This window comes from Lacerta agilis, chromosome 16 (genome assembly GCF_009819535.1).
Source record: "Lacerta agilis isolate rLacAgi1 chromosome 16, rLacAgi1.pri, whole genome shotgun sequence".
Taxonomy (NCBI): Eukaryota; Metazoa; Chordata; class Lepidosauria; order Squamata; family Lacertidae; genus Lacerta; species Lacerta agilis.
Window position 1 is genome coordinate 7259711 of NC_046327.1, and position 27461 is coordinate 7287171.

At 46.9% G+C, this 27461-nt stretch overlaps 1 protein-coding gene across 3 annotated transcripts in view; it reads right to left on the bottom strand.

Moving 5' to 3' along the window:
• Positions 1 to 22845, bottom strand: part of ERMP1 (endoplasmic reticulum metallopeptidase 1) — a 54300-nt gene extending 31455 nt beyond the window's left edge. Inside the window, exons 1-4 of one of the 3 annotated variants that reach the window (XM_033173433.1) lie at positions 22488 to 22844; positions 3534 to 3835; positions 1663 to 1790; positions 509 to 614 (exon numbers count right to left, since the gene is read on the bottom strand). In XM_033173433.1, the coding sequence (XP_033029324.1) occupies positions 509 to 614; positions 1663 to 1790; positions 3534 to 3835; positions 22488 to 22825 (874 nt within the window). In that variant the 5' untranslated portion in view covers positions 22826 to 22844. Of the gene's footprint in view, positions 1 to 508; positions 615 to 1662; positions 1791 to 3533; positions 3836 to 22487 lie in introns of all 3 variants that reach the window. The other 2 variants (XM_033173434.1, XM_033173435.1) reach the window with 2 other exon arrangements.
• Positions 22846 to 27461: the final 4616 nt, after the last annotated feature.

The following is a 27461-nucleotide window of genomic DNA, read 5'->3' on the forward strand; positions in this document are numbered from 1 at the left end:
TTGTTTTTATTTGTATATTGCATGTCTGTTGTTGCTATGTCTGTTGGCTATGCAAATAAAGCTTTTATCTATCTATCTAATTCACCTGATTTCCCCAGCTTTAATTTTACAACTGTTTGCTTTCGCCAGAGCCATGATGAAAGTTCAACTATATGATAACGTTTTAAACATAATAATAATAACGGATTCTGCATCAGTTGTACAGTAGTACCTCGGGTTAAGAAATTAATTCGTTCTGGAGGTCCGTTCTTAACCTGAAACGGTTCTTAACCTGAGGTACCACTTTAGCTAATGGGGCCTCCCGCTGCCGCCGTGCGATTTCTGTTCTCATCCTGAGGTAAAGTTCTTAACCCGAGGTACTATTTCTGGGTTTGTGGAGTCTGTAACCTGAAGCGTCTGTAACCCGAGGTACCACTGTATTCGAGTAAAGTTTTGTTTTGGATTTGTTTGTTTTCTTTAAAAAAAAAAAAAAGCAAAAAAGCATGATAGGGGATATTAAGCCTCTTACCTGTCTGAAACACAAGTTCTTTCCCTCCTACTCCAGCAGCCTCCAGATTAATAAATGCTCTAACTGATTTAGCCCAGGGGTGCTGAGTAATGAAGCCATGACTAGCCTTGATGAGAAGCAAAAACAACAGATGTCAAACATGGTGACCCATTTGAACCACATCACACAAAAGCAATTCTGGTTCTCACAAAACATTAGGAGACAAGTGTTGTAAGGCAAGGAAATGACTTGTCGCAAGAGCACAGAACAAATTGAACTACAAAACGTCCGACGGGGCTTCCTCAGCTTCCGATTAGCTGCTGGAGCTTCCGCTTGAAGGCAGCAAGAGGGCTGGGGGGGGGGGGCAATCAAATTTTTGGCCTCGCACTGCGAATGCTTTTTTTAAAAAGCGTTTTGAAAAATAGTTTGAATTTGCCATAAGCTCACCAGCGCCATCTAGTGTCACGTTTGTATAATGTGCACTTAAAACACACTAAAAACGTTTTATTTGTATAGCTGTATAGCTGGGTGCTAGGAACGCTCAAGCCTTTAAAGCACAACATCGACATCTGGATCCATTTCAATCCGCCTCAATTCAGCCTTGTTTTGGGACAGAAACTGCTTTGGTTGGGCGGTCAACCCTGGGAACTGGACAGGAAACCTGTGTCCCTTTTTGGTTCTGCTGCAACTCTCAGCCACTTTGAATACCATTGAGCCCGGTAGTCTTTTGGGCCACCTAAAGGGAAAGGGTACTGGATACACAGTTTATGCATCAATTGTTCAGCACTTTTCCATGTAAAAGACTATGTTTTTTCCTTTAAAAATCAAGCAAAAATGTTGGGTTTGTGTTATACATGGGTAGTGCATAGGGTGATTGGTTGCTGCAGAGGCTGTCAGCGGCTATTGCGCATGTTATTGGTTAATGGAAATCCTTCCAGTAGCACCTTAGAGACCAACTAAGTTTGTTCTTGGTATGAGCTTTCGTGTGTATCTGAAGAAGTGTGCATGCACACGAAAGCTCATACCAACAACAAACTTAGTTGGTCTCTAAGGTGCTACTGGAAGGATTTTTTTTTATTTTTTTTTTTTCAATGTTATAAAGCAATGTAGTTGTTTTGTTTGCATCTAGGCCTACGTCACTGATTTTATTAATGTTTTCATAAATCCACCCTTACCTGCAAGACACTCTCTTCCGCACCATTAAACAGGAATATGACAGCATGCTGCAAGGGCTTGGGTGATTTAGAAAGGGTGTGTAGTATCTCCAGCATCACAGAACAGCTGACTGCATCATCGCTGGCCCCTTAAAATGAAAATATACAGAGTGCAAACAATTTTTTAAAAATTGATTTTTTTATTAAGAATTTTTTATTACAAAGTAAACTAATAAACAAAAGAATACATAACGAAACAATGCATAAAGTTGATATTCAATACAAAAGTTCTATGTATCACAGGTTATAAAGCCTATTCTTATGTTACAAAAATAAACATTATTATAAACATCATTATATCACTCATCATGGCTTGTTGGTCTTTGTCTCCCCCCCCCCATATATTAATAATATACATACCAACCGAACAAACAAACAAAAAAAGTATTTTACGAAATTATATTCCAAAATATTCCAAAATCATAGATACACTACCACAATTTGGACTTCCGGTTAATCCCTAATGTATATTATTTTCTTACACTTGAATGTACTCTAATTATTCTGTACTTCTTTACCTAATTATCTAATACATTCCTACATCAGTTAGTATCCTTGATTCCATTACCGCACTCAAATCCTCATTCCAAAGTCATTCAAACCCTAGCATAGACGGCAAACCTTTATTATATTTTTGAACATATATCTTATACCTTTCCCACAAATTTTTGTTTTGAATTGCCTCTCAAACTGTTTGTTAATTGAGCCATTTCAGCAAATTCTTGCATTTTATTCTGCCAGTCCGTTATTGTCGGAACCCCTTTTTCCTTCCACTCCTTAGCCACCAATATTCAAGCTGCAGCTGTTGCGTACAAAAATATTTCCCTCAGAGAATTTGGGATGTCCTTACTAACGATACTTAACAGAAATGCGTCTGTTTTTTGGGCGGGAAGTTATACCCAGCATTTTTTTTTCAACTACTCGTTGCAAATTAAATCCCAAAACGTTTTAATCTTCCGACACGTCCACCACATGCAATCCATTTACATGCGTTGATGCACAACTGCTGCACATTTTTAAAACCTCATTTGAGTAAAACGCCTTTTCTTTCAACCTCATATTGTTACATGAAAACACCCTAAGAGGATTATGGAAACGAAAGGGAAAATTTCCTCCCTCCTTGCCAATTGCGAGTGTTTGAAAGCTCTTGGCATAAAATCAGATGCAGTCCTTCCTTTCGTTAGCATTTTAAAAAGCAAATGGAAAACGATTGCGTTCAAGCACAAAACTATCAAGAGATTTCTGAAACAGGATGGCCTTTGACATTTTAATAGTTTTATAAAAACTATTGAGTGTTTTTTTATATAAAAAACAAAGAAACAAACAAACAAAAAACTACTGTGCAAAAATTTCATTACCCAGATTCAGAAAAGTTTGTGGGATGAGATAAGTCTTTGTAGGCAGGTTAAGGCTTGTTAACAAAATTACGTGTAGGGTTTTTTTTTGCCTTTTATAAAATGTTAAGCAGTAAATTACAACTAATTTTAAATCACATTATGCAGAAAAAGAAAAAGTGGGGGGATGTATACAAATTTACCCCGTTAATATAAGCTTTTGAAAAGGAAAAATATTCTCAGCGTGCTATGAAGCTACAAAGCACCCAACAACTAAGACTTAGAAACCATAAGCCAACTTTAAATAAAATATTTAGGTAGGCCGGCTCAATAAATTGCATGAGTAAAGAATTCTTAGAAATTCCTCCACCAGAATCAATGAATAGAAAGATCTGGGCCTTCTCTGGGGTTCACCTCTTAAAGAAGGGGGGGGACAAATTTCCTGTGAAGTGGCAGCCCCCCACGCCCATTATACAAAACTTTTCTGGTGTGCCTTACCGACAGTATCTGGCACAGAGTCAAAGTGGCAGTTGGAGAGCACAGAATGCTCGGCTCCGGTCTTGGGTTCGAGCTTTACCACGACATTAGTAATGTTGTCATAGTAACTGGTGAAGCCTCCGAGAAAATCAAGATGGAAGCTGCCCGTGGGCCTCTGTATTTGGACAGAGATGGTATGCACACGGTTGCTTTGAGTTTCAATAGCTTTAATTTGTTCCAAGAGGTAGTTGACCGTGAAGATTTCGTTTTCCGGACTTCCAACTGCTCTGGGCCCAATTGCAGTAATGTTTTCTAGGTAAGTCCTGCGGGAGACCATAATAGGGCATTAGAAGCATGTCTTAAAACCCACAAATGCATGCAAACTCGGCTGCAAAAGAGCAGCTACTCCAACGGGCCTTCGAGCCAATGAAGAGAATGTTGCAATAACATTCTTTATGCTATTAGGGCAACAGGGCAAATGGGGCTTAACGGTTCCACTGACTACCAGAAACCAGAGAAAGAGAACAAAATGTCAGTTCAGCAGCTGGGTCTCCATGAACCCCTAAAGACAGGCTAGAAATATTTTAAATAGCAGTACAAATACGGGCACATTACTGATGGTAATACTTCAAAAGAACAAGAGGGGTCATCTAGTGATGGCCACCCACCCAACTGTGCAACAGATTCCTGCCTGAGCAAATAGGTCTTCCCCTTTCTTCCTCGGCCGCCCCATTGCCTCCTCCCACCAGAATCTCCTCTGCCAACTCTATGGAGAAGATCTTGTGGCTGCAGGAGAAGTTGCTGGGGGGGAGGAGGAGGAGGAGGAGGAGGAGAGGAGAAGAAGAGGAGGAGGAGGAGGAGGAGGAGGAGGAGAGGAGGAGAAGAGGAGGAGGAGGAGAAGAGGAGAAGAGGAGGAGGAGGAGGAGAAGAGGAGGAGGAGAAGAAGAAGAAGGAGAAGAGGAGGAGGAGGAGGAGGAGAGGAGGAGGAGGAGGAGGAGGAGGAGGAGGAGAAGAAGAGGAGGAGGAGAAGAAGAGGAGGAGGAGGAGGAGAAGAAGAAGAGGAGGAGGAGAAGAAGAGGAGGAGGAGGAGAAGGAGAAGAGGAGGAGAGGAGGAGGAGAGGAGGAGGAGGGGGAGGAGGAGAAGAAGAGGAGGAGGAGAAGAAGAGGAGGAGGAGGAGAAGGAGAAGAGGAGGAGAGGAGGAGGAGAGGAGGAGGAGAGGAGGAGGAGAGAAGAAGAGGAGGAGGAGGAGGAGGAGGAGGAGGAGGAAGAGGAGGAGGAGGAGGAGGAGGAGGAGGAGGAGGAGGAGGAGGGGAAGAAGGAGGAGGAGGAGGAGGAGGAGGAGGAGAGGAGGAGGAGGAGAGGAGGAGGAGGGGAAGAAGGAGGAGGAGAAGGAGGAGGAGGAGGAGGAGGAGGAGGAGGAGAGGAGGAGGAGGAGAAGAGGAGGAGGAGGAGGAGGAGGAGAAGAATAAGGAGAAGGAGAAGAGGAGAAGGAGAAGAGGAGGAGGAGGAGAAGGAGGAGGAGGAGAAGGAGAAGAGGAGGAGGAGGAGGAGAAGAAGAAGGAGAGGAGGAGAAGAGGAGGAGAAGAAGAGGAGGTGTTATGTACTGAGTTGAATAGGATCCAAACTGCAGCAGTCTGATTGGTCCTAGAACAATAGGATTGAGATTGCAGCAGTCTGACTGGTCTCAGAACAATAGGATTGAGATTGCAGCACTCTGACTGGTCCCAGAACAATAGGATTGAGATTGCAGGAGTCTGATTGGTCTGCAGGAGCCACCCAATCCAGCTCCAGGTGGAAGTGAATCCGCACTCTGATTGGCATACAGGAGTATCCCGGAATTAGCCAATCACGTGGGGCCCATTGTGTAAATAGTGTATATAAAGCAAACGTTTTGGGGGAACTACATTCCTCACTACTATGAGCTGAATAAAGAGCATGAAAATCACACTGGACTCCGAGTATCTTTCACTGGCGACGAAGGTGGGATCCCGCTGAGCTGACTGCCACACACAGCACCGCAGCAACGCCACCTGCCGCACAGCTGCCTCGCACCGTGTATCCAGGCTTCAGCTCCGGGTCCCAAGGAACTCAAGATGGCAACGGACAGCAGCTTCTCGCCATTCAACACAGCATCAGGAGACTGGGAAGGATACGCCACCCGTTTCACCTTTCTTCTAGAAGCTAAAGGGGTCACCAACGATGCCAAGAAGAGGGCGATATTCTTCAGCGTCTGCGGAGAGGAGACATTCGAAATCGCCCGGGCTCTCCTTGCGCCTGATGATGTCGCTACCGTTCCTTACAAAACAATCGTGGAACGGCTGAAGGGGCACTTCTCGCCACAGCCCTCGGTGGTGGCTCGTCGAAATGCCTTCTATGCAAAGCGGCAAGCCCCGGGGGAAACCATAACGGGGTTTGTGACCTCCCTCCGCCAAGCCGCTCGGTTCTGCAACTTCTCAGAGTTGGAGAACATGCTGCGTGACCGTCTCGTCGGTGGCCTGAGGGACGAGAAGCTGCAACGACGCCTCTATGCCAAGAAGGACCTAACGTTCCAGGTCGCTCTGGAGGAGGCCCTGGCAACAGAAGCCGCCGAGAGGTCAATGCAAGAGGCACGGCCGAGCGTGCCGTCCCAACCAAGGGTCCACCACGAGGACCTCATCGACGATTCAGGATCAGACAGGGAGGAGGTGCACAGAGTACAGCGGCGCACTCAAGCCGTGCACACACCACAGCTGCCTCGACCAGAAGGAGGGAACTGCGCAAGCTGCGGGGAGAATCACGAGAGGAGGACCTGCCGTTTCCGCAATGCCGAGTGCAGGCAGTGCAGAAAATCAGGCCACATCGCCCGGGTGTGTCGGGCTCGGCCCATCCGACGCCAGGCATCAGATGACCGCCCCAAGAGCCCCAGGTCCCGGGGCCCAACGCACCAAGGCAACTCGACGGAGACCACGGACTACCAGGTATACCAGTTGCCCCACCCCAACATAGAGAAAATTTATGTAGAGGTACAGATAGAGGGGGCCCGTGCCGCATGGAGCTGGACACAGGTTCAACCCTATCCATAATCTCGGCACGGACTTTAAGGAAACTGTGCCCTAGTGGGGGTCCCAAACTCAGGCCAGCCCCATTCACCCTCCGGGACTTCCAGAAACGTAAGGTCCCCACAATGGGGGTGGGGACCTTCAGGGTGCAATATCGAGGGCGGACGCGGCAACTGGACTTGCTCGTGGTCAAGGGCTCCTACGTTAGCTTACTGGGATTGGCATGGTTTGGACCACTGGGGCTAGCCGTCACCGGGGTGAACCGCACTAGCTTGCAAGTGGATGTGGACGCCATATGCAAGGAGTTTCCGGCAGTTTTCGATGGGAAATTGGGACAGTATACGGGCCCCCCCATTGCCCTACAGCTGGACCCCGCAGTACGACCTGTCCGGCTCAAGGCCCGCCGGGTCCCGTTTGCCCTGAAACCCCGTATAGACGAGGAATTGGACCGGCTCGTGGAGCAAGGAGTGCTGGAGCCTGTGCCTAATGCCACCTGGGAAACCCCGATCGTCACACCCGTCAAGCCTAATGGTTCGGTCCGCATCTGCGCAGACTACAAATGTACCATAAACAAGGCCCTCACGGCCCACGCATACCCAGTGCCAGTGGTCAGCCATGTCCTCGCCACCCTGGCTGGGTCAAAATTGTTTGGCAAGCTGGACTTGGCCCAAGCCTATCAACAGTTGCCAGTAGATGAAGCCACAGCAGAGGCACAGACGATTGTGACACACAGGGGAGCGTTCAAGGTAAAGCGGCTGCAATTCGGTGTCAGCGTGGCACCAGGCATATTCCAGAATCTAATGGACTCTCTCCTTAAAGGGATTCCTGGCGTCACCCCCTTCTTCGATGATGTGTTGATTGCCGGGCCCACGGCAGAGGAGTTTGAGGATCGCCTTCGCACCGTTCTGCACCGTTTCCAGACAGCGGGTCTCAAGGTGAAGCGGGAAAAGTGTCTACTGGGAGTGCCCCAGGTGGACTTTCTGGGATTTATGGTGGATGCAGAAGGGGTCCACCCGACTGGGGACAAGGTACGGGCCATTTGTGATGCCCCAGCGCCCAAGGGCAAGACTGAACTTCAGGCCTTCTTGGGGCTATTGAACTTTTACCATGCCTTCCTTCCCCATAAGGCAGCAGTAGCAGAGTCCCTACACAGACTCCTGGACAAGCGGGCCCCTTGGGTGTGGGGCCAGCGCCAGGAGGCCGCATTCCAGGCAGTCAAGGACTTGCTCGTCTCAAACTCGGTCTTGGCACACTTCGACGAGAGGCTGCCGGTGGTGTTAGCATGTGACGCCTCACCCTACGGCATCGGTGCTGTCCTTGGACACCAACTCCCAGATGGAAGAGAGGTGCCAGTGGCATACAGTACTTTTCCCAGACACTCACCACAGCTGAGCGGAACTACTCGCAAATCGACAAGGAAGGTCTGGCAATCGTGAAGGGAGTAAAAAAATTCCACGATTTCTTGTACGGGCGGCCCTTTACCGTGGTGACTGATCACAAGCCGTTGCTTGGTTTGTTTGCCCCCGAAAAGCAGACCCCCCAAGTGCTGTCTCCTCGCGTCCTCAGGTGGTCAATTTTCCTTGCCGGCTACCAGTATGCACTGATTCACCGCCCTGGGAAAGCGATGGGCCACGCAGACGCCCTCAGCAGGCTACCACTACCAGAAACAGGCCCCGACCCAGCACCCGCACAAGAGGTTATGAGCCTGGAGCTGCTTCCCGACCGCCCTATTCAGGCACAAGAAGTTGCACAGCATTCCAAGAAAGATAGGGTCATCTCCCGGGTCCTGGACTGGGTGTGGAGGGGATGGCCCAGCAGCAGCCCCGGGCCAGAATTCGCTGGCTACGCAACCCGTAAACATGAACTGTCGGCCCACAAGGGGTGCCTGTTATGGGGAAGCAGGGTCGTCGTTCCTGAGCCCCTTCGCAAAAGGGTCCTTGCAGCCCTACACGAGACACACCCAGGGGTAGTGAGAATGAAGGCCCTCGCCAGGAGTTATGTATGGTGGCCAGGGATTGACGGAGAGATAGAGACCTGGGTCAAACACTGCCAGGCCTGCCAAGAATCCCGCCCAGATCCCCCAAGGTCCCCAGTGCAGTCCTGGGAGTCCGCCCGAGCACCATGGTCACGGCTGCACATGGACTTCGCGGGCCCCTTCCAGGGGAAAACATTCTTCATAGTGGTGGACTCCTACACCAAATGGCTGGAAGTCGCACTGGTACCATCCACTTCTACGTCCGCAGCCATCCGGGTACTACGCAGGCTGTTTGCAACCCATGGACTCCCTGACACTCTCGTCTCAGACAACGGAACCGCATTTACGTCAGAAGAATTCCAGACCTTCACAGCGCAGAATGCCATCCGCCACATCCGCTCAGCACCATTCCACCCTGCCACCAATGGCCAAGCAGAGCGCATGGTGCGGACCACCAAGGACACCCTACGCCGCATGACGCAAGGGGACTGGGAGTACCGCCTTGCCACATTCCTTCTAGCACAGCACAGCACCCCCAGCTCAACGACTGGCCGGAGCCCCGCTGAACTACTAATGGGCCGGCGCCTCGCAATCAGACTGGACCGCCTCCACCCTGACAGAGCTCAGGATGAGGTAGTGGTGGGGGAAGGCAGGAACCCCCGGACCTTTGTGGCCCAGGATCCAGTGTACGCAAAGAATTTTGGGGCAGGCCCGGCATGGGTACCCGCCACAGTCACCAGGGTGACGGGCCCCGTGTCATACGAGGTGCTAACAGAGGGGGGGCAATGCTGGCGCCGCCACTGCGACCAGCTACGGCGACGATTCCCAGGAGAAAACCAGGAGGAGGACAGGTCAGAGGAGTCCCAAGGGAACAGTGGGGCATTGAGACCCGTAGAACAGGAGGGGCCGGCAGGGGAGGCAGAATCAGTAAATACTGAGAGGACCCGTGAGGCCGAAAGGGCACCGGAACCAGAGCCACGACAGAGCGAGCTGGTTGCGCCAGACCAAACAGCCCCATCACAACCAGCAACCTTGGAACACGAGCCTGAACCAGAACCCCTGACCAGGGAACAGCCCAGGCCGCAACGCACACGTAGGCGGCCAGCGTACCTTGAGGACTATGGATGCAACCTCCCAGGCAGGACTGGAACTTAGAGGGGAGGGGTGTTATGTACTGAGTTGAATAGGATCCAAACTGCAGCAGGCTGATTGGTCCTAGAACAATAGGATTGAGATTGCAGCAGTCTGACTGGTCTCAGAACAATAGGATTGAGATTGCAGCACTCTGACTGGTCCCAGAACAATAGGATTGAGATTGCAGGAGTCTGATTGGTCTGCAGGAGCCACCCAATCCAGCTCCAGGTGGAAGTGAATCCGCACTCTGATTGGCATACAGGAGTATCCCGGAATTAGCCAATCACGTGGGGCCCATTGTGTAAATAGTGTATATAAAGCAAACGTTTTGGGGGAACTACATTCCTCACTACTATGAGCTGAATAAAGAGCATGAAAATCACACTGGACTCCGAGTATCTTTCAGGAGGAGAGGAGGAGGAGAAGAAGAGGAGGAGAGGAGGAGGAGAAGAAGAGGAGGAGAAGAAGAGGAGGAGGAGGAGAAGAGGAGGAAGAGGAGAAGAAGAAGAAGGAGAAGGAGAAGGAGAAGGAGAAGAGGAGGAGGAGGACATCCGCTCACACAAAACTTGGATGTCACCCAATGTTTACAGTGATTATGCCCAGAGATGTAAAAAAACATATTTCATGATATCCCTGGAGTCTGGCAATCTTCCGTCTATGTGGGGTTATTTTATTTATCCTCACACCAATATGGACTACGTCAAGCCCACTCAGCGAATTTCATACTTAACTGAGGATGTAACCTAGGTCCAACTCTGTATTAAATATACCATATATATCTTTCCATATACACAACACACCCTAGCCATCTGATTTAATGCCTAGGGCATTATTTGAATATTAATCAAAAGTTTTTTATTTTTATGTTCACTGGTCACTTTTTTGCCATAGCAACTCGAAAGCGTCTTAAAACATTTTAAGCAAGAAACACAAATACACACGCAAAAATACATTAAAACCAATTTCTTTTTAAAAACAGAAATAATCTAGCAGATGATACAAATGACACAGCAACCCTGTATGTGTATCGTCATTACCCGGGAGAGTTCCGTTACTAAAGTCGTAAGGTGGAAGAAAAACAGAATATAAATAATAATTTGTACTTCAGTTTCTCAGGTGTTTGTTTCAGATACCACCTATAAGATGCTGCATGTCTGATGGCCACACAAGGTGGTACAAGCCAAACTGCAAAATATTTAACGCACTGCTTTTCCTTAAAAAATAAAAGTTGCTTGGGCAGTTTACTAGAGCAGTTTACGAGCAAAGGCTGCAATTCTATACATATGCATTTGGAATATGATCCAACTCCAAATAAATAGGTTTAGGTTTGAGGTTCAAAGGGAGATCTGTTGCTAAAAACCACGAAGAGCTGCATGCGTACGACATAAAAGGAGAAAGGGGAGTTCCATAAAGCCCAACATCAAACAGGAGGAGATAAGAAAATAACCAACAGGTGCTCAAAGGCTCACTTTACCTAAAACTTGATTAAAAAGATAATGAGCTCCCTTATGGTAAATTTAAATAATGCAAGCACTAGAAAGTAGTTTTGATGGTTTCTTCTTAGCTCAATTTTAAAACTCAATAATCAGGTTTCAAAAAGTCACCCGAAATGTGAGCGTACACCTAGGAGTATGAAATATTTAGTCGCAGAGTGACTTGCAACAAGATTGGTTCAAGAGTATTGAAGCCGGTATCAGCAAGTGATGCGGACGTTTAGCACATGGTTCTCCTAAATTTGACTCAAGGAATGGAAAGTGTTGGGAGTTGGTGATACGAGGAGGGGATAGGAATATTTTAAAAGTTGTTCTTCTATGCCACGTTCCTTATAGTCACACTCATTTCCATGGGTCCCAAGCAAAAATGTTAACAGAAGCACAGAACCCATAAGTACAAATTGGGACACTTTCCCTTGTTTATACTGATACTGAATTGTTACGGGAAAGCAGACTTTATAAACCACTTTGAGGTTTCTTCTATAACCAAGCAGTAATATATTTTTTTATGAAATAAATAACGAAAAGCCAGTTCAGCTGAAACTCTGTCTACGCTCCAGAACTATGTGTCTATATTTTGGATTTGCTCTGAACAAGGAAACTACAGAAGTTTAAACCTAAATACCTTGCATAACAGAAACAAGGCACTGGATTGGACAGCATCAGTTCAGGGCTATTTTTTTTTTAAAAAAAGAATAAATTGTAAGTTGTTTACCCTTGTCTCTCAGCTTGATCCTTTTACGTGGTTTTTTGTATGTTTTGTGCCATTTTATGCATTGCTCGTTATTTTTATTGTTGTTTAGTAATTCTTTATTGTGGCAGTTAAGTGTAAAGTGTAAGCTGTTAAGTGTAAACTGCTGGTATTTAATTTTAATGTTCCACTATTATATTCCAACGGGTTTTTGGAAATTGCTTTATTTGACATAAATTGTTTATTTTATAGTTATGTGTTCATTATGATTTATTTATTTTTGTATTGGATTAGATTGTGATCAGGTGTGTGATCTTGTCTATTTTGTTTTTGTTTTTTTTCAGTTTGTAATCTGCTTTGGGAATAGCAAGATACATTTACCATTGCCTCCTCCCATCATTATCCCCTTGGCTCTCAGTCTTGTTTTTTTATTTCTGATTAATTATGAGCCTTGTGGGAACACAAGCCAGTTTTTATCCCATAACAGCTTTTTCTATTTTTGGAGGCTTATTAGCAGGTTATAAAGGGAACTTCCCACAAACTACCCACAGTGGCCAATAACAATGCGATTTTTGCCTCACTCTATTCCAACTATGGGCTGCAGGTGGCGCTGTGGGTTAAACCACAGAGCCTAGGGCTTGCTGATCAGAAGGTCAGCAGTTCAAATCCCCGTGATGGGGTGAGCTCCCGTTGTTCGGTTCCAGCTCCTGCCAACCTAGCAGTTCGAAAGCACGTCAAAAGTGCAAGTAGATAAATAGGTACCGCTCCGGCAGGAAGGTAAACAGCGTTTCCGTGCGCTGCTCTGGTTTGCCAGAAGCGGCTTTGTCATGCTGGCCACATGACCCGGAAGCTGTATGCAGACAAACGCCGGCTCCCTCGGCCAGTAACGCGAGATGAGCGCCGCAACCCCAGAGTCGGACACGACTGGACCCGATGGTCAGGGGTCCTTTTACCTTATTCCAACTATGATCAACATGAATGGGCTCAAAATACCCCAAGTAAAATTTATTTACCTGCACTGTCAGTGTTTGAAACCAGCCAAGTGCAGGCAAATTTTCCAACTGACTTATCGGCCACTTGCGACCAAGTGAAGATCTCTACCATTTGGAGTTGCATGCCTGGGAACCACAGAATCTGGACCATTTTCACACACTAATACTCCACCATGGAGAATTCTATCTGCTATATTTTATCCGCACAATTGGAATGAACTTTGGGAACCAAAACGCTTTTTCTGGGCACCCTGAGAAGGAGGGTGAACGACATTACAGCTAACTGTTGTAGCTTGACTTCGCTTGCCCCTTTCCCACTGCCCTGCTCACCGTTGTGAAGAATATTCCCATGTTACGAATGGTCCATGTCACCAGGAAGAAAAAGAGGTTGGAATAAGCCAATACAGTCATACCTTGGCTTACGTACATTTTGGGTTGCATATTTTTCAGGTTACGAACTCCGCTAACCCGGAAGCGCAACCCGATGCGCATGTGATTTGCGCATGCACAGAGCGTTTTTTCGGTCTGCGCATGCGCAGAACGAATTGTTCGGGTTACGTCATTTTCGGGTTAAGTACTGTAACCCGGAACAGATTAAGTACGTAACCCGGGGTACCACTGTATATATGTGGACTGTCCTTGGATCAAGTGACTTTTCTTCTTGAAGTTCTCTTACAGTAAGTTCTTAACCAAGCTCAAGGTCTTCTGAACTAGCCAGATGTCTAACTGATAATCAATCACAGCCAGTCCATCATTTGAAAAATAAGACTTTACAGCCGCCTTGTCCCAAAATGGCGAACAGACATTCCATTTTGGCGACTGCAATCTTGGTTTAAGGAGCCATTTGGCCCCAGCTTATATATCTGAGTTTCTAACACTGTCTGCACACAGATATGCACCTGCTATCTAAATCTTCTGAATGCGGAAGGAGAGGTTCTAGCAGAAATGTGCCCGCAAGCTGTCCTACTCAGAAGCGTTTGCTAGGATGACTAACCAGCCGGAAGAAATATAGCATGACTAGCTGTTGTTGTTGTTGTTTTGTCAAAGGGGAAGTAGTGAAAGGGTCTTGTACTGCTTTTTTTCCTCTCCAAACAGTGGCGCAAAAGATCCTGTCTGCTCCCTTCTCAATTCCTCCACACACTCAAGACTCATGCTACTCCTGCAAAACTCCCAAACTAAGTGAGATAGAGCCCACTTTGTCCCAAATCCTCTGGGTAGTCGGTGATGACCCCTCAGATATTACGCATTGTATTTATAACACACCTTTCGACCCCAATACAGCGGTACCGCCGGTTGCGGAAGGGATCCGTTCTGGAGCTCCGGTTGGATCCCGAGGTTTTCGCAACCGGAAGTGCCTGTTCTGCACATGCGCGTGGTAGAGCGCTTCTGCGCATGCGTTAAACCCGGGGAAATGCTTCCGGGTTTGCCGTGTGCGTATCCCAAAGGATACATAACCAGAGGTGCGCGTAAGTAGAGGTACCACTGTAAGGGTATACAACGCTTCATCAAATAAAATGCACTACACAGACTAAAATGAAAACCACAAAACCAGTAAACATGAGCAGCACATCTTAAAACAATAAATTATAATAAAATAATAAAGCAGCCAGTCATTAAGCCAGCCACTTCCACAAGAAGGCAGGAACAGGCAGGGAGCTACATCCTAAACAGACATCTGGAAGCTGTAGGCAACCACAGGTCTAACGGGAGGGAGCGTAACACACAGGGGGCCATAGCAGAAAAGGCCTTGCTTGCTCCATGCTATTATACAGCGAACAGCCCCTGATGGAGGCAAAAGGAAGGCCTCTTCCACTGGTCTTAAGGCGTGGGTTAGCAGGTAGCAGGAGAGGCACTTATTCAAATACTTGCAACCCAGGGCAGAGAGAGCTCGGTATACCAAAGTCAGTAACTTAACCTGAGCCTGGTAGCAAATTCTAGCAAGCCGAGGCAGGATTTGTCCGTCTTCATTCAATGGGATTTATCTTCTGCTGTGGTTGTCCACTAACCTCATAGTGGACAACCACAGCTCTGGTGTTGGGAGCGTTCGGACCCCTAGGCGCTCACTTGTGGGGCTGCCTCAGGGATCCGTCCTCCCCACCATGCTTTTTAACATCTATATGAAGCTGCTGGGAGAGATCATCACAGGGTTTGGGCTGGGTGTTCATCAGTATGCAGATGATACCCAGCTCTACCTCTCCTTTAAATTGGAACCAGTGAAGGCGGTGAACGTCTTGTGTGTGTGTGTGTGTCTGGAGGCAGTTGGAAGATGGGTGGTAGCCAGCAGAACTGAGACTGAATACTGACAAGACAGAAGTACTGTTTTGGGGCAACAGGGTGGGCCTGATCCTGGTCCTGAATGGGGTAACTGTGCCCCTGAAGCACCAGGTGTGCAGCCTGGGAGTCATTTTGGACTCACAGCTGTCCATAGAGGCACAGGTCAGTTCTGTGTCCAGGGCAGCTGTCTACCAGCTCCATCTGGTACGCTGGCTAAGACCTTACCTGCCCACAGATTGTCTTGCCAGAGTGGTGCATGTCCTGGTTATCTCCCACTTGGACTACTGCAACCAGGGTGGATTTGATTTAAATCACAATTTAAATCACTCGTCAGTAAGGCTCAGGGTGGATTTTTTAAAATTTAAATCGGTTTTTTTTAAAAAAATAAATCCACCCTGACTGCAACACGCTCTACGTGGGACTACCTTTGAAGGTGACCTGGAAACTACAACTAATTCAGAATGCGGCAGCTAGACTGGTGACTGGGAGCGGCTGCCGAAACCACATAAAACCGGTCTTGGAAGAAAGACCTACATTGGCTCCCAGCACGTTTCCGAGCACAATTCAAAGTATTTGTGCTGACCTTGAAAAGCCCTAAACAGCTTTGGTCCAGTATACCTGAAGGAGCGTCTCCACCCCCATCGTTCAGCCCAGACACTGAGGTCCAGCTCCGAGGGCCTTCTGGCAGTTCCCTCACTGCAAGAAGTGAGGTTACAGGGAACCAGGCAGAGGGCCTTCTTGGCGGTGGCACCCTCCCTGTGGAACGCCCTCCCATCAGATGTCAAGGAAATTAAAAAAAAAAAACTATCTGACTTTTAGAAGACATCTGAAGGCAGCCTTGTATCAGGAGGTTTTTAATTTTTGATTATTTGCTATGTTTTAACATATGTTTGGAAGCTGCCCAGAGTGGCTTGGGAAACCCAGCCAGATGGGCGGGGTACAAATAATAAAATTACTGTTATTACAGAAACCACTTCTGGGGCTTTGCCACAGTTCAATTAAACCACAGAGACGCTGAATACACGAGTGCACCCTGTTCGTTCCTACCTAAAAATAAAGGTGCCTTAATAGCTAAACAAGACATACTGCATTTTTCCCGTGTATAACACGCCCCCATGTATAAGAACACAGGCCAAGCGTCTATCCTTTATTGCTAGCGACTGTGGAGAACTAGCCTCATGCCAGGTAGGGGTTAAATGTTCTGACAGTTAGAACCCTCAGGGGCGGGCTTAGCCTGGGTATAAAACACCCCTCCCAGTGGACAGTAAGGCAGTTGAAGTAGGAGTTGAAGTGTGGGCAGGAGGAGTTGAAGTTAAGTGCGGGGAGTTAGAGTTGGAGTTGAGCAGTGTGAGTCAAGAGATAGAGCTGGGAGTTTAGAGTCTTAGGTGGATGTTAGCAGAGAGGATAAAGAGATTGTGAAACGCGTTGTTATTGATATTTAGTTTACTATTAGAGGTATTAGGCCGGTATAGGACAACTGTTATAAGCTTATTGAACAACCGTTATTTTATCAGCAACCACAAGCTTTGTACGCAATAAACATCTTTTTAGTTCACAATATCCTCGTCTGTGGTGAATGAAGTAAGCAGGATCCAGCTAGTAGTCTGAAGGGCTGCTGCTGGGAACTGTTTGTCGTTGGTGCAGCACTCATAGACCGTAAAACGTCCGGGGGTGGGCTGTACAGGGCGAAGGGCCCGCGACATTAAAGTGGTGGCAGCGTCGGGACGAAAGATTGTCATAAAGTGGTGGTCACATTGAGATCAAAGATCTAAAGTGTTGGCAAGCAGTGCCAAGGTACAAGAAAGATTTAAGGGTGACGCATTGTGTGAAGTGTGAGGCTTAAAGAGGATTTAAGCAAACTTCTGTGAGACTCTACAATCTAGTCAGGAAGGGGATTGCATACACCTGGAAAGGGAGAAGGGGAATTCAGAGAGGAATTACCTGGCCCTAGGGTGTGGTGTGATAGCGCCTAAGACTGAGAGATTGTGAGAGAGTTACAAAGATACTTTGCGTTTGAAACTATTTCAGGCAGAAAGGTTTATAGTGAGAGGTCGGAAAAGTACGCTGGACAAAGTGCACTGAGGCAACTTTAGGCGTGACTTTGGACCTAAACTGTGGAAACTGAGCCTGAAGAAATAGTTTAACTGAAACATCCTTGATTTAAGTACAGAAATAATACCACCAAATAAATAGAAAATGCCACCTAGAAAGACTAAAACAGCTCTTAGGGACTCACAAGTAGAAAGCTCTGAAGAAGAAAATGGGGTTTCCCAGATTGAGGAAACCAGTACTGAAACAGTTAACAAAAATCCTGCTGAGGGGACGAGTTTTAAAGCCTCAGAGGAATTTGAAAAATGGAAACTTGAGAAGGAATTTAATTTGAAAATCGAACTAGCAAAGCTAGATATTGAAAGAGAAAGGGAGGCAATGGCACTGAAAGAGAGAGAATTAAGGTTACAAGCTGAGGCAAAAGAGAGAGAATTAAATATTGAGAGAGAGAGAGAAAGAGAGGCAATGGCACTGAAAGAGAAAGAAATGACCTTAAAGTTACAAGCTGAGGCAAAAGAGAGAGAATTAAAGTTACAAGCTGAAGCAAAAGAGAGAGAACTGAAAGAGAAAGAAATGACCTTAGCTATTGAGAGAGAAAGAGAAAGGGAGGAAAGAGAATATTTATTAGAAATGAAAAGACTTGAATTATCAGCTGTAGATAATAGAAACAACAACAATAGTTCCACACAAAATCCTAGCAGGGTGGATTTAAAAAGATTCCCTGACTTCAGAGATAAAGACGACCCTGAAGCATTTATCATTTCTTTTGAGAGGGCTTGCGAAGATTTTGAAGTAAAAGATGAGGAGAAAATGCAAATACTGAGAGCGCGTATTAGTGGAACATTAACAGAGATTTATTCTCAAATGCCATCTGATCAATCTAAAGATTTTGAAGCATTTAAACAGTTGGTTTATGTTAGATTCGGAATTACTGCAGAGCAACTGAGACAAAAGTTTAGAACAATAAAAAAGGTGCGTGAGGAAACATTTGCTCAACTAGGAGCTAAAACTACAAATTATTTAAACAAGTGGCTAGAACAGGAGGGTGCTGATTCTGTGGCGAAAATAAAAGAGGTGATCGCATTAGAACAATTTTATGACACGATTAATAGTCATCTGAAGTATTTAATTAAAGAAAGACGCCCTAAAACCATCCTGGAAGCTGCTAATCTGGCAGATGAAATAAATGAAATCCGAGAACACGCTTATGATGCCCCAAAATATAAGGACAAACAGTGGGAAACAAATAAGTTTAAGAGAATGCAACAGCCCACAAAGTTTACCACAGAAACTGCCAAGAAAATTTTTCCCGCCAATGCAAATGTTCCCCATAACACGCCTATGACAACGGGGGGGACTGAGGGAAAAGTAAATAAATATAGTGAGGGTAAAAGGCCTGAATTAATCTGTTGGCAATGTGGGAAAAAAGGCCATAGACAACTGGACTGTAGAACTGAAATCAGAACTAGGAGTGCAAATACTATCCCTCAGAAGCAGACATATTGTGTCCAAACTGTGGAGACAGAGCCAACTGCCAACATGGTTGCCACGACAACCGAGGCCCAGTCAGAGGCTGATGAGTTACCAGTGGCCCAAGTTGTGAGGTGCTATATAATTCAACAAGATGACATGTTATTATACAAAACAGGAGAAGAAATTTGGGTGAATGGTAAACAATATAAAGGCTTAAAAGACACAGGGTCTCAGATTAGTATCGTACATCCTGATTTATTAAAGCCAGAAGACTTTATTAAAGGCAAAACAATCGGTTTAAAAGGAATATCAAAACAGCCAGAAATCTTGCCAGTCGCATTAGTTAATCTGACATATAAACAATGGTCTGGAAAATGGCAAGTAGCAGTTTCACCAGAAATCCCAGCTCCAATGTTAATCGGGTGGGATTTACTTGACCATGTACAGAGTGCATTTGTAATAACTAGGGCACAAAAACTGCGACAGTTACCTCAGGAGGAAAGGCCTGATACAATTGCTGAACTGACACAAGATACAAGTATAATGCCAGTTACAAATAGTCAAGCAGCTAGTTTTGCAGCCAAGCAGAAACTAGATACAGATTTACAGAAATATTTTCAAGCCACAGCCGTGAATACAGTATTAACCCCTGAAAGCCCGGAGCGGTTTATAGTCAACAATGGGTTGCTATACAGAGAGATTCTTTTAAAGCCTAATAGAGGGGGTAATGAGATCCACAGGCAACTGATAGTACCTACTGAATTTAGAACCAAGATAATACAACATGCACATGGCAGTATCTTTGGAGGTCACTTGGGAATCACCAGAACCAAACAAAGGGTGTCCCAAAATTTCTTTTGGCCTGGGATGGGCAAGCAAATAAAGTTATTTTGTCGAACGTGCCATACTTGCCAATTACAAGAACAGTGCAAGGTTGCTCAACACAAACAGAAAGTTTGGTATGACAAAAAAGCACCTGAGAGATCTTTTGAGCCAGGACAAGATATTTTATTAATCAGATCAGTAAACAGTGACAAGTTACAACTGACACGGGAAGGTCCTTTTAAGATCATTTCAAAATTGAATGATGTAAACGATATAATTCAATACGGTGAAGGGAGGCGGGTCATGCATGTGAATATGATAAACCCAATCAAGTCACTAAACCATGAACCCAATCTAGACTACAGTAGTCACGTTGTTGAAAAAGCCTGTGATATTGGTAAAGGAGTGTCTACCTGCAATATGACCAGTGACCTATCTGTGAGATCAGTTAGAACAAGTAGTCATAGTTATGATAAACCATTCATCAGTTGGAAAGATAGAAAGAAAGACGTACTGGAAGTTATAGCTGGCATGGGGGCCTATCGACTTTCTATGAAAGTGAAAGTGTTTCCTACACTAGAGATTGTGTGGTGGGAGGATGGGTACCCTGCTGCTCATGCAACACAAATAAATGTCCAAAATGAATGTAGTTACACAGCTTTAACAGGGCTACCACGTCAAAGGCATACAAAAGTAATCTTAAAATTGCTCGAAGTGGGAACTAATAAATCACTACAGACCAAAGATGAACTGACAACAAGGGAGATTGCTATGAGCAATAAGCAATCAAAGCTTTTTAGCCTACTTTCATTATGTGATCACGCTTGTCTAGAAAGCTTCCGCAAGCTGACTAAAAAAGAAGATATCCACAAACTTCTGAAAATAGTTCCCAGTGCATTTAAAAGCCAGACAACCAGTGTTTATGCAGCTTATGATGACCTGGAGATGTGTGTACAAGTCCGCGAGCTTAAACATTTAACAGAGATCCTGAAGGAGGGAGAGGTTGAACTAAGAGAGCTTTTGGCCCTGAGAAACAAGGACTCTACCCAGCTTGGGATCCACAATCGTTACAGACGCCTCGAGTGCAGGGATCGGCATGGGACTGTGTCATCTGGCCGAGAAAGACAGCTTACATCCCATCACGTATGGCAGAGAAAAGACTGGTGCCCAGAGAAAGATACTTCTTGCGACGGTTAAGGACGATAAGGAGCGTGAAAGGATCCTAAACATCATCGCAGACGCCTATTCATGAAGACCCAAAGACAAAGGTTAATGGACAGTTACGGCTTTTCTTGCAATAAAAGCCTAACGCTGCATGAACTATTGTATATAATGTGAAAAACCCAAATATTATGCCTGTATGATATGTGGAGTTAAGGTTAGTAAGCATAGAAAATGTTTATTTATGTTAATGTTTAAAAACTGTTGTTTGTATCAGAGGGATACTTTGGCTAGTAACTCCTCTGATACAAACCTAAAAAGGAGGGAGGTATGTGGAGAACTAGCCTCATGCCAGGTAGGGGTTAAATGTTCTGACAGTTAGAACCCTCAGGGGCGGGCTTAGCCTGGGTATAAAACACCCCTCCCAGTGGACAGTAAGGCAGTTGAAGTAGGAGTTGAAGTGTGGGCAGGAGGAGTTGAAGTTAAGTGCGGGGAGTTAGAGTTGGAGTTGAGCAGTGTGAGTCAAGAGATAGAGCTGGGAGTTTAGAGTCTTAGGTGGATGTTAGCAGAGAGGATAAAGAGATTGTGAAACGCGTTGTTATTGATATTTAGTTTACTATTAGAGGTATTAGGCCGGTATAGGACAACTGTTATAAGCTTATTGAACAACCGTTATTTTATCAGCAACCACAAGCTTTGTACGCAATAAACATCTTTTTAGTTCACAATATCCTCGTCTGTGGTGAATGAAGTAAGCAGGATCCAGCTAGTAGTCTGAAGGGCTGCTGCTGGGAACTGTTTGTCGTTGGTGCAGCACTCATAGACCGTAAAACGTCCGGGGGTGGGCTGTACAGGGCGAAGGGCCCGCGACAGCGACTACGATCAAAAAGTACATAGGGAACACAATGACACAACATTTGAAACCCCTATCTGGATCAGAGTGAAAGTACATCAGGATACATCAGTACAGTGGTACCTGGGGGTTAAGAACTTAATTTGTTCCGGAGGTCCGTTCTTAACCTGAAACTGTTCTTAACCTGAAGCACCACTTTAGCTAATGGGGCCTCCCGCTGCCGCTGCGCCACCAGAGCACAATTTCTGTTCTTATCCTGAAGCAAAGTTCTTAACCTGAAGCGTTATTTCTGAGTTAGCGGAGTCTGTAACCTGAAGCGTCTGTAAACTGAGGTACCACTGTGCATTAGTCAGGGAGGAGGATGTAGGTGCCAACACCCCAAGGCCCTGGGTGCCCAACCACCCACAAAATTTCCCACAAAGGGGTCGGGCACCCAAAAATGTCAGTGCCAGGGCCACATACGCTGCATGGCACCCACGGCCCTGGGCACCCATGGGCGTGGGGTCAAGTTGGCCCTCCCGGAGGAGAGCATTCCACCTCTCTCCCCATGGGCAGCAGAACCAAGATTTTTGTTGGGGAGGGGGGCAGCCAAAACTTTTCTTTAGGGGACCCTCCAAAGTTGTTGAGGACATTAAGGGGGGCAAACACAGGACCTCAGATAATTGTGTACTTTCAACGCTTTTCAATGGTATTGTGTAGCTCTGCCTTACTACCCGCTCCCCGGCTACGCCCATGTCTCCCTGTCCCAGCGATGCAGGTGCGCCGTGAGGACGGGGGAAGGGACTACGGGTGTAGCCAGGATTCATGTTCGAGGGGGCGGGCAGGCTTTATGTTGAGGTGGGGGGGCAGAACCTCAGCTAGTTATGTACTTGGTGGAGGGGGGGGGGGGGAAATCTCTCCGATGCTACCCACCCACCCACGCACGCACCCCACTCTTGGCCACGGAAGAAGGGACCTGCTGGGACCCGGCGGCAAGCGCGCGAGAGAGCCGCCGCCGCCGCCGCTACCTGCGTTACCTGGCGCGCGGGGCGCTGAAATCCTCGCCGGGGCGGCGCTCCGCCGGCTGCACCAGCCTCCGCAGGGAGAGCTGCGCTATCCCGCGCAGCGCCAGCAAGTAGAGCAGCAGCACCAGGGCCGTGCGCGCCTCCGGCAGCAGCGGGAGGCCCCTCGCTCCTCCTCCTCCTCCCCGGCTGCAGCCCGGCGGCTTCTTCCCGCCGTCCAGTCCGTCGGGCTCCTGGTCCGGGCGCCACGGCTGCTGCTGCTGGTGGTGGTGGTTGGGGCGAGGAGGGTGCTGCTGCTGCTGCTGCGTGCGGAGGCGCCTCACGGCACCCACGGCGGCCGAGCTGCGCTCCATGGTGAGGACCCCGGGTGCCTGGCTCTGGCTTGTAGCAGCAGCAGCAGCAGCAGCAGCGGCAGTATGGCAACGGCGGGAGGGCCAAAAGGCCGGGGCCAACCCACCTTGCTTTCGCGAGCGGGAGGCGGGCCTCAGGAGTCCCTTCGCAAGGTAGCCTGGGCAGGAAATGTCAGGCGGCGCTCCTCCTTCCCCTTCTCTCTTGGTCCCGCCCGCCACCCCGCCGGGGTCAACCGCGGTGACTTTGCGCGAGGGCTCCTGGCTTGCTCCCTGCTTGCAATGCTTGGTCCTCGCCCGCGCTCCTTCTTGGCCCCGAGTCGTGCGCAGAGCCGGACCTGCTGCAAAGGTCCCTAGCGATGGGGCAAATTGGGGTGCCCGCCACCAACCAGCCCCCTGGAAAAAACAACAAAAACAAAATATGCGTCTGGAGCAAGCCAGTGAGGTGGGAAGGGTGCAAATCATAATATTAGGATATATTGGTGGTGATGCACTTCAAAAAAACAAGCCGCGTTGCTGGTGGTTTTTGTTTTTTTTGCAAGGACGCAAAACTTGCACCACGCACGGCGAGATGTACATGCGCGCATTGCGCCCTGTGCAACACGCTGGCAGCGCTCTTCCTTCTTCTTCTTCCTGGCGTTATTTTGATCTGCTGTCAATGGGGCGCCCCCTGGTTTAGGTGGGGATAAGACTCATAAAAAGAACGGGGACATGAAGGAAGAGTGTGCAGGGGAGGGAGAGAAGGAAGGAAGTGGAACCAAGTTCTAGTTTCTGCTATGATGGCTCCTTCAGCGCTTCTTCCGAAAGTTCAAGTGTCAAATTCTTTCCAATTTTTTTTAAAAAATCTTTTTTTGTGCCCTTGGTTTTCCAGTGCCCTCAGTGTGTGCTTAGTCTTCCTATTCAGTGTTTGCATCACCCATAGCAGGCCGGGAAGGGGTCTATCGCGACAAATTTGATGTGACTGTGCCTCATTATTGTTCTCAAACACCAGAAAAAACTCCTGGAACAGCTGAAGTGATGATAAAGAGAAATGTCAGTGAGCACGAGTAGTTTTTCTCTTCCCTGCTACCACTTTTTCCATACTTTGACTGTACACAGGATTTCCAGTCAGGCCAGATAAATTACTTGAAAAAAGAGTGTTGAAACCCTGAGTATTATTTCTGTTTTTATACTGCTTTGTTTTACTATGTATTGTTATTAGTTGGGGGGTGCCAGGGTTTGGGAGTGCCAGATTTCCTTAATTTCCTGGGTTTGATAGGTGGATTTAGCCAAGTGTTAAGATACAGGCTGGACGCGGGTGGCACTGTGGTCTAAACCACAGAGCCTAGGGCTTGCCGATCAGACGGGTGGTGGTTCGAATCCCCGCGATGGAGTGAGCTCCCGTTCTTTGGTCCCAGCCCCTGCCCACCTAGCAGTTCGAAAGCATGTCAAAGTGCAAGTAGATAAATAGGTACCACTCTGGCGGGAAGGTAAATGGCGTTTCCGTGCGCTGCTCTGGTTTCACCAGAAGTGGCTTAGTCATGCTGGCCACGTGACCTGGAAGCTGTACGCCGACTCCCTCAGCCAGTAAAACGAGATGAGCGCAACAACCCCAGAGTCGTCCGCGACTGGACCTAACAGTCAGGGGTCACTTTACCTTTAAGATACAGGCTAAGCCGCTAAACCATGAGTAGGCAAACTAAGGCCTGGGGGCCAGATCCAGCCCAATAGCCTTCTCAATCCGGCCCACGGACAGTCCGGGAATCAGCGTGTTTTTACATGAGTAGAATGTGTGCTTTTATTTAAAATGCATCTCTGGGTGGGGAATAGGAATTTGTTCATTTTTTCCTTCAAAATATAGTCCAGCCCCCCACAAAGTCTGAGGGACAGTGGACCAGCCCCCTGCTGAAAAAGTTTGCTGACCCCTGCACTAAACTAACTTCCCATATTCAGGAAATCACCTAGGAGATCTGCCATTAACCAAAGACAAAGGAAAGCCAGAGAGACGGCTTTCTGTGCCCTGTGGAAAATGGAAAGGACCCCTCCCTCAGCTCTGAGATAGCAGAGTAGAGTTTAGGATTGCAGTGGTGGTTATGTGACCTAGCGTTAAGAGGTTGCAGTTTGTTAAATGCAGTAAGCTGGAAAGGGAGAGAGCACAATGGTGGATTCATGTTTGAATCCATGGCTTCTGTGGCTATGGGAGAAGCAAGACCCTCTTGGGGTGTTAATGCTGTGAACCCCTTCAACGTAGGCCCAGGTTGTATATGTGTTAAATAAACCATATATCATAAAGACACCACAGTCTCCACAGTGCCTCATTTCCATGGACCTTAGGTATGGAACCCCTGAATCCTCAGACTGCTCAGAGATTGGAGCGGTGTGTGGCACTGTTTTATTTGCAAGCTGCCCTGAAAAAAATATAATCAAAGGGCAGCATATAAATTCCTAAAACGAACAGGAGAATGAATTAAACTAATTTTAATTGCTCCATTCTAAACAGTTAAAATAATTAGCAACCAAGTGTTAGTCACCTTAGAAACTTCTAGTCAAGTTTGGGGTAGAAATGTTTCAAATGCTTTTAGAAATTAAGCACTGAATTACTTCTAATTGCTTTATGTGGCTGGGCTCCTATTTGACATCTTTGATAACATTTGCCTTTCAAGGGTTTCCCAATTGGCTACAAAAGAAATGTGTGAGCTTAAGCACAGCCAACTGTAGGCCTTTTTGGATTCTCATAGGGTCACCCTGAGCCAGGAACAGGTTTTGCATCAGAAATGTCACTGAGACTGAAAATCCAAATGACACACCAATGGGTAAATAAAATAACAGACAAATTGCTATTCTTTAGAATGGTACCCAAGTGCACCTCAAATACAGAGTATGAAGAAATAATAATAATAATAATAATAATAATAATAATAATAATAATACCTTTATCGTCAATGTACAGCCTAAGTACAATGAAATTAACCAAGCCTCCCCCCCCCCACAAACCCGCAATCTCATTGCATTCTGAGTGCTTGTTGCACAACACACCAACCCCAAAAGTCATAGAATCCTAGAGTTGAAAGAGACCACAAGGGCCATCCAGTCCAACCCCCTGCCAAGCAGGAAACACCATCAAAGCATTCCTGACAGATGGCTGTCAAGCCTCTGCTTAAAGACCTCCAAATATGGAGACTCATGATTCATCTCCACCTGTAATTAGATCCATTATGGTAGTATCATCTGCAAACTTAATAATTGCAGTAGATGATAAAAATACAGTCATATATACACAATGAGTACAGGTATGGACTCGGCACACGTCCCTGCGGGGTGCCAGTGCTGAGCTTCAGGGAGGTAGATGTAACAGGCCCAATCCTCACTGTTCGAAATGCACCATTTTCTACATTTCTGCACCGCAAAGATCTGAGAAATGAGGCACACGTGTATTTTTGAGGAGGAGAAATAATTATGCTCATTATTCTAATATTTTATCTGAGTTCCGCCAAAGCAGTGGGAAGGACAAGCAGATCAAACTAAAAGCCTTCCGCAACATCATGACGTGTTATGAAATCCTTCTTCCCTTCGCAACATTTTAAAGAGCAGATAAACTGCAGGTAAGCCTATCCAAGCAACTACTGTATAATTATTCTAAGAAGAGTAGGCCTAGAGCCAATCTTCCCAGGACAATATATTACAGAGGAGGACAGATCCACTGGCGCAGGAAAGGGGGTGTGGTGGGTGAGGTTCGCCCTGGGTATTATCCCTGGGGGGTGACCCTACCCCCGCAGGTGGCTCCCCCCGCGCACAGGTGCACAGCATGGTTTTTTTTTGTAGCCCTTCTCATATTGCACCACCAGTTGCGGATTTCATAACTCTTGCTTCATGGGGCAGAATTGGGTCAACATGGGTGCTCTCTAAATTGCAGGGCGATGGTCAGCAGGGAAGATACAGCGTGCCTGGAGGGTCTTCTGCTTTCTGTGCCTTGGAATCTCTACATTCTAGTCATTTTTCTCCTGGCGGGGCTTCATGTGGAGAAGCAAGCTGGCTGGTTAGAAGTAGTTTTCAAGAGAAAACCATGAGCAGAGGGAAATCACACCTCCAGTTTTCCATCCACCAGACTGTGCTTTAAATCTGCCCCACTTACATGACGCCATACAGTGGTACCTGGGGGTTAAGAACTTACCGGTGATTCGTTCTGGAGGTCCGTTCTTAACCTGAAACTGTTCTTAACCTGAAGCACCACTTTAGCTAATGGGGCCTCCCGCTGCCGCTGCGCCACCAGAGCACGATTTCTGTTCTTATCCTGAAGCAAAGTTCTTAACCTGAAGCGTTATTTCTGGGTTAGCGGAGTCTGTAACCTGAAGTGTCTGTAACCTGAAGCGTCTGTAACCTGAGGTACCACTGTATTATAAAATTTATAAGGATTTGGCACGATGCACTATTTGCCCTATTCAGACTTTTAAAAGGGGGTGGGGGGAGAACCAACACGGGTACAGGGAGACTGCTTTTAGCTCTGCTCCTGAGGCCATATGACCAGCGTTGGTACATCCTGGGTCGCCGCTTGAGGCAAAACAGGAAGTGTCTCCAGCTGCCGCCCCTACCAAAGCATCCCTTACCTTGGTTGCACCGTGGCAGGTTCTGTCGAGATCGCGTGAAATCTTTAACCTGCTTCAGT